General features: G+C 46.1%; 1 protein-coding gene across 2 annotated transcripts; it reads left to right on the forward strand.

Annotated features, from left to right (window-relative positions):
- The first annotated feature begins 4521 nt into the window (after positions 1 to 4521).
- RPS4X (ribosomal protein S4 X-linked) lies at positions 4522 to 10590 on the forward strand. Of its 2 annotated transcripts, XM_059384944.1 has the most exons (8): positions 4522 to 4610; positions 5829 to 5906; positions 6378 to 6558; positions 6931 to 7028; positions 8325 to 8496; positions 9182 to 9339; positions 9883 to 10030; positions 10339 to 10590. In XM_059384944.1, exons 1-7 carry the CDS (start codon positions 4608 to 4610, stop codon positions 9982 to 9984), a joined length of 792 nt encoding a protein of 263 aa, XP_059240927.1. In that variant the 5' UTR covers positions 4522 to 4607; the 3' UTR covers positions 9985 to 10030; positions 10339 to 10590. The 2 variants fall into 2 exon arrangements, with proteins under 2 accessions (XP_059240927.1, XP_059240926.1); XM_059384943.1 differs by lacking the exon at positions 10339 to 10590 and having other exon boundaries at positions 4523 to 4610; positions 9883 to 10041.
- The last annotated feature ends 316 nt before the right edge of the window (positions 10591 to 10906 follow it).

The raw sequence follows: 10906 nt of genomic DNA on the forward strand, positions 1-10906 counted from the left end.
ACTTAAAGAAATAGAACCATGCACTGTGCGATTTCATTTAATCCTAAGGCAGTTCTTAGAACACAACAGAGCAGAGAAAGATAATTCAATACACTGTAGCGAGAAAATTGGTTAGCCGTTTGGGGAAAATGGAATTTTTCTTTTTCTTTTTTCTGTTTGTCTTTATCAACCCCAGGCTGATACAGAATTAAATATATGCTGTTAAACAGAATTGAGTATTTAGCAGATCTTTGAACTGATGGTAACCTTCTAAGCTTTGAATTGACAGGAAGAAATTGCAAGAGAAAAGATCGATAGATTGAGTTCTATAAAATTTTGAAACAGAAAAATGTACACAGAAAAATGTAACCCAAAGGAAAATAACCAAATGGTAAAAATATCTGCCTCAAATATGACAGAAAATGAACTTCCAGGTTTCATAAAGCACTCATGCAAATCGATCAGACAAACACAACACCTCCCCCAAAGATAAATGGGTAGAGATACTTCACACAAGAGGAAATGGACTGGGTAAGTACGCATACGGCAAAATGTTCACCCTCACAAGTGGTTTTTTAAGTGCAAATTAAAACAATCACATTAGTGAAAATTAAGAATAAGTAATTACCAGGCTGCCACGAGGACAGTATAATTGAAAGGATCTTCGGAAAAAGGTTTTTGGCAATATGCATACATGACTGCAAAGTGTTCAGACTCTTAACATAGTGCTCCTTCTCCAGCGGTTACTGCCAACCACTCTCATGGGCTGAGCCCAGACGCACCTGTTCTTCCAAATGTGAGTCCCCAGCACAGATTGTGCACCCACAGACCTCAGCCTATAAGACATCTCTGATCTGATGTCCCCCTCCTCAGCTGTGCATCTCACTCAAAGCAAGAACGCCTCCTTTTTCTCAGTGAATGCACCACTGAGTCACCAAGCCAGAAACCTGGGAGTCATCCTAATTGCCTCTTTATCCCTCACTCCTGCACATTCATCTTTTCCATCAGCTCCTGCCAATACTCCATCTTCAATGTCTTTTGAATCTGCCTCTTCCCCCACCCCCATAGTCACAGCTGTGGGTCTCACCTGCTGTTTCTTGCTTGTATTGTTGAAATAGCCCTGACCCATCTCCTCCAAGGCACTGACACTTCCTTCCAGCCATTCTACAGGGAGCCGTGGGAGTTATCTTTATAAAATACGAAGCTGATTCTGTGTTATCCTTCAAATCTTTCAATGTACCCCCACCCATTGTATACCTACAGGCTAAAGTCCAAGATTCTTAAGGTTTAGCGGCCCTCTGTCCTCCAGACTGCCTCTCCACCATCTTTTCTCTGGTGAGCTTCTCCTAGTTTTCTGCCCCCTCCTCCCAGCTGGCCTCTCCCATTGTAATGGGAATTCCTTGCAAGCCAAAGAAGGGAACAAGATCTTAATCATCTCTGCCTCCCTGGTTGGTAATACTGAGGTTGACACGGAGTAGGCGCTCAGTAAATATTGGGTGAAGAAATGGATTTCTTCTAAAGAAATCATTCAAAAATTAAAATTAGGGGCGCCTGGATGGCTCAGTGGGTTAAGCCGCTGCCTTCAGCTCAGGTCATGATCTCAGGGTCCTGGGATCGAGTCCCGCATTGGGCTCTCTGCTCGGCAGGAAGCCTGCTTCCTCCTCTGTCTCTCTCTGCCTGCCTCTCTGCCTACTTGTGATCTCTCTCTGTCAAATAAATAAATAAAATCTTTTAAAAAATTTAAAAAAAATTAAAATTAGGGGCACCTGGGTGGTTCAGTCGTTAAGCATCTGCCTTTGGCTCAGATCAAGATCCCAGGACCCTGGGATCGAGACCGCATCTGGCTCCCTGCTCAGCAGGAAGCCTGCTTCTCCCTCTCCCACTCCTCCTGCTTGTGTTCCCTCTCTCGCTGTGTCTCTCTCTGCCAAATAAATAAATAAAATATTTAAAACAAAAAGAAAAAGCAAATAACCCCACAAAAAACAAAGAACAAAAACAAAAATTTAAATTTAAAAAGTCGTTCGACAGAAGGAAAAAGCTTATGAAGGAAAACGGCTCACTATAGCAGCATTCATAATACAGAAAAAGTGCAAAAAACTTAATGTTCAACAATAGAGAACTTTTATTAATTACGGGACAGCCATTTAACGGAATATGATGCAGCTGTTAAAATTCTAATTATGAAGATTATGTAGCAACTCAGAAAGTGTTTATTATATAATAAAAGCAGAATACAAAATGGTCTGTATGCTAGGACTAAAATTATGTAGAAGTATGCACGCACACAAACTGATCAGAATGAGAAGAGGAAAAGGAACAAATGAATACAGATGATGTATTTAGGGTGTTTGGGGAGGTACTGTTTGTGATTTTCTTAAGCTCTTTGCAAATTCCCCTCGTTGTTGATAGAATGTCTTTGTGCATAAATACAAATTGACAGAGGAAAAAAAAACATGTATACTGAAAAAGGTACTTGGATTCCCTCGTGTCTTGGACAAGCTGTGGTACAAAAGTAAACAAACCACTGACCTGGGAGGCAAGACACCAGCTCCTCACCCCACCCCCACCCGTAACTGGCTGTGGGATCTTGACTAAGTAAACTCTGCAGCTCTAGCCCCCATTTCTCCTACCCTCTCTGGCTGAGAGAAATCAAGTCCCATGGTTTGTTCCTCACTCCCGAATCAAATCCCGTCATTTCTGTTCACTGTACCACCATCTCCTGCAATGACCTCAGACGGAAAATCTCAGAATTCCCCGACCATTCATTGTCTTATCACCTTCACTCTCTCTAATTCCCACCTCCAGTCCATTGTCCCTCCTTTCCAATAATCATTTATAGCATGCTTCACTATGGGCCTGGTTTCAGATAAAGAGGAGTCCCTGCCCTCCTAGTCAGCACTGTCTGGTTGAGAAGAGCCAAAAATTTTTTCCTCTTGCACCTTTGCAGACTGCTGAGGGGTAAAGTGGGGGGGGGGCGGTGTAGAGACACATAAAGTGGGACCTCCTGAGTAATGAGCTTGACCCCGTGGTGGGAGGAGTTTAGGCACAGGCTGAATACTCTTGAGGGGTAATATAGTAAGTCTTGGTAGAATGAGTGGGCTGTTGACTCAATTTATTCATTCAACACGTATTTACCAAGTGCTGGACACAGCACCAAGCTCTCTGTTAGGTGGTAAAGGGCCTGACCAGATGAATTAGGGCAGTCTCTGTTATGGGGATCATGGAGATGCTCACAGTCTAGTGAAGGACAGACGAGGACACTACTCATTACACTGCAGTGTACAATGTGATTTCCCCGTGTTTGAACAAAGAGCTCTGAGGCAGAGGAATGTGGGATTGACCGTGCCTGCGGGGCCTGTGGGCTCACAGAGCCGGAAGGACTTGAGTTGTTAGGTATCCCTGAGGCTGAGGAGTGGGACTAGATACCCAGAAAAGGGGAGTGGGCTTTTCCCATGGCAGGTCCAGGCTGAGGAATCATCGGGTCCACAGGCAGGACGCTTGAAAGAGGCAGCTTTCTGAGAGTGGTAAATAGTTTGGAGTGGCTTAAGCTTTGAGGTTTAGGGTGGGGGAAGGGAGCAATGAGTGTCCAGGGGCAGTCAGGGGCAGGTGACAGGCGGTGAGACCTGAGAGACCAGGCAGGAGGGCCAAGGGCAGTTTCAAAGTAGGAAAGTAGTATGATTAGATCTAAGTTTTGGTAAGATAACCAGCTGGTCTCTCATGTCTCCTCTCTGCCCTAAGACTTCATGGTAAGTAGCAAAAGTATGCTATAGGAAGTTAGGGGCAGGGTGCCAAGGTTCTAGCAAGGATCCTACCCTTCTGCCCCCTACACTCCACCACCTAAGCGATCTGGGAGAAGCAAGAGAGAATAAAATTGTTGGGTCTCTCTGGGGGCGCCTAGGGGGCTCAGATTTCTGTTCAGGTCAGGATCTCAGCGTCATGGGATGGAGCCCCTCCCTGGGCTACACACACTCAGCCCCCAGTCTGCTCGGGGTTCTCTCTCCCCTCTCCCTCTGTTCCTCCCCCTGCTCTGGTGCGTTTTCTCTCTCTCTCTCTCTCTCAAATAAATACCTTTTAAAAAAAAATGTTGGTTCTTCCCAATTTACAGGATGGGAAGTTTGGCTGGCTCAAGGGAACTCGGAAAAAGGCCAAACAAAATATGTTTCAGAATTAATATTAAATATCTATTAAAACACATTCTGCTGAGAATACCCAGACTGATGAATCATAGACCTGCACCCTTTTAACAATACATTATATGTTAAGAAAAAAAAATACGTTCTACTGATTTTACAATCTCTTGTACGTGGGACTTCATTTAGCCTCACTCTGCCCTGTCCTCGAAGAAAGGGACCATGTCTAGCTCATCTTGTATTTCCAGCAGCTAACACTAAACCACAGCGCACCCGAGGCGCTCAGCAAATATTGGTTGCGGCGGAGGCCGGAGAGAGAGAAAATCGCCCAAGCTTCGACCCTATAACCTCCCACCAGCAGGTGGCAAGATAGAATCCGGGTGCTCTGGGAAAGGGCGGAACTGGGCGGAGCGTTTGCGGCTCCGTCGCGCGCAGCCTCCGACCCTCTTTTCTCGGGTACCGGAAGAAGGCGGTTCTCTTTTTGTTCCTAGCGCAGCCATGGTAAGGAGGTTTCTTCGCGAGCTCTCGGGGTCCATCAGCTTCCATCCTTCCAGAGCTGGGGCTACCCGGAGCTCCGGGGTCCCTGCAGGGGGTAGCGGGGGGAAGGCGAAGGCACTGCGACCTGCGGGTTGGTCCAGGCGGGCTCGAGAGCGAACTGCGGTGCCGGAGGAAGGGGGAGATGGGTGCCGCCGGCGGGAAGGCCTCGGTGTCTGGCCTGGCCAAGATGCCTGCCCGACCACGCATCCCATCTCCGGCCGGGGCGGAGTGGGGGGATGGATGATGGGTCCGGGGCGGGTGGGTGCTGGGTAAGCCAAGCCAAGAGGCATTTTCTTAGTCGCTGTTATTTATTTATGTATTTATTTATTTAATTTTGGCACGGCCTGACTTGACGTAGTGTGGCTGGTAAGCATGTGTACACGACGTTAACATGCTTCCGCATTTTAAAGTGAAAGCAGTTCTAACCTTGTGCCCTTGAGTACGAGAGAGCAGCTCTCAGCACGTGGTTTTGCTTAGAGCAGGTGACTGTTGCATGCACCAGACACTTTGTAACCAGGTGGTGAAGTTGGGAAAACTTTACTGTGTGACAGAGTAGCAGCACAGATTGAACTCTTGCCCATTTCTGTTGCCGGCTCGCTCCGTGCCACAATGTCCAGCCCTTGTCCATTTTGCCAGAAGGGCTTTTTGGAGGTGGGGGGGATAGCCTCAAGAAGGGGGCACGCTTTTTTAAGGTTTTATTTATATATTTATTTGACAGATCACAAGTAGGCAGAGAGGCAGGCAGATGGAGAGGGGGAAGCAGGCTCCCTGCTGAGCAAAGAGCCGGATGTGGAGCTCTATCCCAGGACCCTGAGATCATGACCTGAGCTGAAGGCAGAGGCTTAACCCACTGAGCCACCCAGGTGCCCCAAAGTGGGCGTGCTTTTAAGCGGTAACTTTGAAAATACTTAGAACCCTCCCCAAAGACAGTAATTCCTAATCTCTGTCCAGTGGAGGGGGGCAGTTGAAGTCGATGGAACCTATAGTATTTGCTACATAACTACGTTTTTGCTTCTGTGCATTTTGTCACTGGCCCCACACTTTCTAACCACACATTTTGCTGGAGAGGCAGCAGGAGACTGAGTTCTTTGAAGAAGTTAAGAGAACTGGTAAGCTGTTCTTGAAACAACTTGTAACCGTTTTAACGGCAATGAAATCTAAAACCCTGAAATTCTCCTTCAGGCTCGTGGTCCCAAGAAACATCTGAAGCGTGTAGCAGCTCCAAAGCATTGGATGCTGGATAAACTGACTGGTGTGTTCGTAAGTATCATATTGTGAGCATATATGATAAATTGTAAGTACCTTAAGAGGCACATTCAAGGAACCTGTTTTATACTGCTTTATGTACCAGGCATCCCTGATTACTTTTATTTGTAAATTATTTGGGCACAGGATTATGGGTAGAGTGTTCTTGTCCTGTTTTTGAAAGTATTCTACTTAAGTGCACTCAGCCTCTTAGTAGCGCTGCTTCATTCATTCCATATACCATATAGTACACTTCTGTGGACTCCAAACTCAAATGTTCCTAATGGGCCTGGACCTCTGAAAGGGAAAGATGCTGTAAGGCTTTTTGGTTTGGAATAGTTTTATAAGTTTTGAACACCTCTTGTTTACCCAAATTCTGGGGCTGGTGAACAGACTTGGTGTCTATTTTAATGGATTTCAGGACGTAGGAAGTGGCTTTGTGTGAATCCCAACCTACGTTTAAGCTAATTTTAAATCATCTTACAGGCTCCTCGCCCATCTACTGGTCCCCATAAGCTGAGAGAGTGTCTCCCTCTCATCATTTTCTTAAGGAACAGACTTAAGTATGCCCTAACAGGAGATGAAGTAAAGAAGATCTGTATGCAGCGTTTTATTAAGATTGATGGCAAGGTCCGAACTGATATAACATACCCTGCTGGTTTTATGGGTAAGTGGTTGGTGGTGGGCGCTTCGTGCTGGCTCCTTTTGGTTTTCTCTTCCTCTCCAAAATGGCGGTCATATTGAATATTGGTGGGCTTTTTTTTAATCAGTCACGGAAGTAAAGCATGACCTTACCCTTCCGTTTCGTTACAAACCTAGTGTAGGGCTGTAAAGAGTCATGAATCATTTCTCAAATTAGCATGTCATAAAAACAGGGTTTTGAAACATTAAGAGATTGGCTAGCTGTCATCATTGGTCTCAGGAGTTCTTGTTCGAATTTGAAATGTGAAGCACAGGGTGGTTTTTCTAGTGGTGTGGTGGTTACTCGGCATGAGGTAGTGGAGCTGTATAGTAACCTTAGTTACTGTTCTGATGTCAGATGTCATCAGCATTGACAAGACTGGAGAGAATTTCCGTCTGATCTATGATACCAAGGGTCGCTTTGCTGTTCATCGGATTACACTCGAGGAGGCCAAGGTGAGCGTTCCAAACAGGCTGGGTCTTCATTTAGAAAGTTACTTGGTTCTAAGTGAGAGCCTGGAGTGAGTATGTGGGCCTGGTTCATTGCAGTGAGGTAGATAAAGATTGCTTAACTTCACGTATACCTGAAAAAAGCCAATTAAGTTGGATGGGGTTCTGTTGTGTGTGCAGTTTCATGTCATGTTATTAAAAGTCCTGCTAAGAGTGGCATCACAGTTTGTTGCTGGATAGCTAATAATTGATCCCCATTTGAAGTTAACACCTTCAAAGATCGTTTTATTTTATGGCAGAAAAAATTTTCTAGTTTAACAGTGGCTTCCAGGTTGTCTTGTAGAGGCAAGGAGAGTGATTTCTAAGATTTATAAGTACCTAAAGTATGGGTCCTTTTAAGTACAAAGGACCAGAAAACCAATATTAGTCCAATCTGATTGGCCCTTTGTCATGTCTCCATTTGTGGCTCTAGCTTTACTCTGGGGGAAAGGAAAGGTGTTAATGGAGGAGACTGGTCATCCTTCAGGCATTTGTTTGAGATAGTTCCCCTAAAAAAGATGATAGGCATTGATTATTTAATCCAGTTTGTTGTAGTGGTTTTACACAAAAGTTTAAGGCCCCTTGAATTACTGGCTATAAATGAAGGTTAATTCAATTGGATGATTCAGTTCCTAATTGCCTTAGCTGCCTTGTTCTCAGCAGGCTGAGTGGTATGTCCAGTGGCATCAAGGTGATTTGATTTACTTGGGGAAGGTCAGGGAGCGAAAGTCCAAGGTCCAAATGCCTTGTGTGAAATGTTTGTTGATTAGGGGAACTGGTAATGCAATTGAAGTTGGTGAGACAAAACTCAATTGTGTGAAAGAAAGAGCTGCCCAGAGGCCCTTGTTAGGGGGCTGATGCAGGTAAGTTGGAGGGGAAAATTGAGGTCACCTCTGAGGTTGAAACAGCCTCTGGAAAGAAGGGTGATCAGCCCATGCACTGAAGGAGTCCCCCTGTTGGTGAATTAGGAGGTTGTAGAGCCTTTGATCCCTTGTACTTGAACAAGTGTGTACAAGGAAAAGCCCTAACAGGGAGACTACCTTAGAGAGGGACAGCACAAAAGAAATTTACAGGGGGTAGGAAGTCAAGTCCAGGACACTGCTCTGTACTTTGGGAAACCAGCAGTTCCTGTGTAGGGCTGTTGCCTTTAACTGCTGATTGCATTTCTAACACGGTGACTTGGGGTTTCGAAATTACTGTTTGCTACATTTTGGAGCGTGGTGCATGTAAGCCAAACTAAATGTGGTAAACTTGTGTTTCCAGTACAAGTTGTGCAAAGTGAGAAAGATCTTTGTGGGGACAAAAGGCATCCCCCATCTGGTGACTCACGATGCTCGCACCATCCGCTATCCTGATCCCCTCATCAAGGTCAATGACACCATTCAGATTGATTTGGAAACTGGAAAGATTACTGATTTCATCAAGTTTGACACTGGTAAGCAGCCTCAGTGCTACCTGGATGTTCTCTTTATTTTGTCTGGGCATTTATTTAAAGCCTGGGTATAAGAGCTGTTCTTTACTCTTGTTGTTCTCTCTCTCTCAGGAATGTAATCAAGCATTAGGATTTGCACTGTGGCTAGGGTACAGGGTTTGGTTTGGTTTTGAACCCTCTCAGGTTCTGATGTAGACCTAATTAGCAACCAGAGCTGGAGGTTTTTTGATGTAATAAGGGATGGGGAAGGGGCAACTCGTGACATTTGAAGAAATGGGCAAGCAATGTGTAGAACTTCATGGTGTGTCATTTCAGCATGGCTTGGTGGTGATGGGGATATGTTCTGAATGTGGGGAGTGGTGGCCTTGGGGAGCTGTGAGGGGTTGAACAGGTTTCCCTTGGGCGGAGGGCAGAAACAGACAGCCAGATTCGTGTAGTATAGTATGTTCACTTCCAGAGAGGCCCTAAAGCTCGGAATATTCTGGGCAGATCTTCAGGTGTGAGGGAGAGGGGTGGGGTAAATCCTAAGAGAACCCTGAGAGTCCTTGCTTGGCTAACCTATCCAGAGAAGTAAATTAAAATGGGAAAAATGACTAATTTTGTCTTAAAGCTGTCTCTTGTCATTTGTCACATCAGGTTATGAGTTGGCATGGTGCCGGGCTCTAAGCAGATTACTTCTTCTCCCCAGGTAATCTGTGTATGGTGACTGGGGGTGCTAACCTGGGAAGAATTGGTGTGATCACCAACAGAGAGAGACACCCTGGTTCGTTTGATGTGGTTCACGTGAAAGACGCCAATGGCAACAGTTTTGCCACCCGACTCTCCAACATTTTTGTTATTGGCAAAGTAAGTCTGGGTTTCCCTGCCCAGATGCAGGGACCACTGGGAGTGCAGCGCCTGGCTCCCAGCCGCCTCTGTTGATCCTAGTGGAGAGCCTGTTCTGGGGTAGGGCTCAGCACAGTGCGGGGCCAGGGCCAACCTGGGCTCTTGCAGTATCACAGAATCCTGATCACCTTGCTTGGTGAAAAGTGCCAATGATGGAGTGAATATGCCTTATACTTAGGTTCTTTAATTTGCACCTGTGGGGCTGGATGGGGGGCGGTGCTAGTAGTCCACCTTGGACCTGCTTCCATAATTGTAAATCATTAACTACGAAGGGTACTGTAGTTTGCATCTGTTTGGGCAGCAGGTTTAATAGGGTGATGTCCGCAGCCCAGGCAGTGGATGTTTCTGCCGAATGGGCATCTGAATGTCTTAAGACTACCTGGCTGTTGCTAAAGGCGCTCAGGCCTCTGTTTCTTTAAATGAGATGACAGGTGCGGTGTGTGCCAAGCTGCCAGTGGGAGTTAGTGTGTGGTGGCTTGTAATGCTCCTTGTCTTCTCCCGCAGGGCAACAAACCATGGATTTCTCTTCCCCGTGGAAAGGGTATCCGCCTCACCATTGCTGAAGAGAGAGACAAGAGACTGGCGGCCAAACAGAGCAGCGGGTAGATGGTCCCTAGGTGACGTGATTGGAAGTCTTTATACCTAATTAAAGGTCATACAGCACGATAAATTGTCTCTTTGGTGTTTGTTGTGGTTTGGGTTGGGGTTTTGTGTTCATTCATAGTTGCCTCCTGTTTGATTTACAGCTTGTAAAGTCCATTGACTCCTCAGGCAGGCTTAGGCATTCTGTGATACATGGCTAAGATACTTATTCATGAGAGACAGGGAGGGAGAAGGAGAAGCAGACGCCCCACAGAGCAGGGACCTCGACATGGGGCTCAATCCCCGGGATCATGACCTGAGCTAAAGGCAGACGCTTAAGCCACTGAGCCACCCAGGCCCCCCTTTGTCTTTTTTTAGACTGGACTCCGGGTGATAGGAGGGAGAACACAAAGGACTTGTCAAAGAAGGAGCAGCAACTAACCCAGGAGCCGGGAGAGCCAGGGGGGCCCAGACTGTTGGCGGAGAACTCATCTGTTCTACTGATTCTTCACTAAAAAAAAGTAATCAGGGCCCCTGGGTGGCTCAGTTGGTTAAGCAACTGCCTTTGGCTCAGCTCGTGATCTGGAGTTCCAGGATCAAGTACCGCATCAGGCTCCCTGCTCAGAGAGTCTGCTGCTCCTGCTGACCTCTCCCCTCTCGTGCTCTCTCAAATAAATAAAATCTTTTTAAAAAAAATAATAATCCGTGCCTTCCTTCCTCTGGTCTTAATTGCACTGGCTCATCTTTTTCCCATTCTTGCCCAGATTGATCTCACCCAGGGTGGAAATCTCCAGATGTGGACACAGTGCTAAGTGCGCAGGCTCTTGATACTACAAAGCAAAGCACTTCCTTGGATTTAATCTAATGTCTCCAGCTACCACTGCAGTCCTCACCTCCATTCCTTGGGGGACTGTAAAAACTATCCTGTAGAAAGGCAACTTGTTCC

Source organism: Mustela nigripes, chromosome X, assembly GCF_022355385.1.
Source record: "Mustela nigripes isolate SB6536 chromosome X, MUSNIG.SB6536, whole genome shotgun sequence".
NCBI lineage: Eukaryota > Metazoa > Chordata > Mammalia > Carnivora > Mustelidae > Mustela > Mustela nigripes.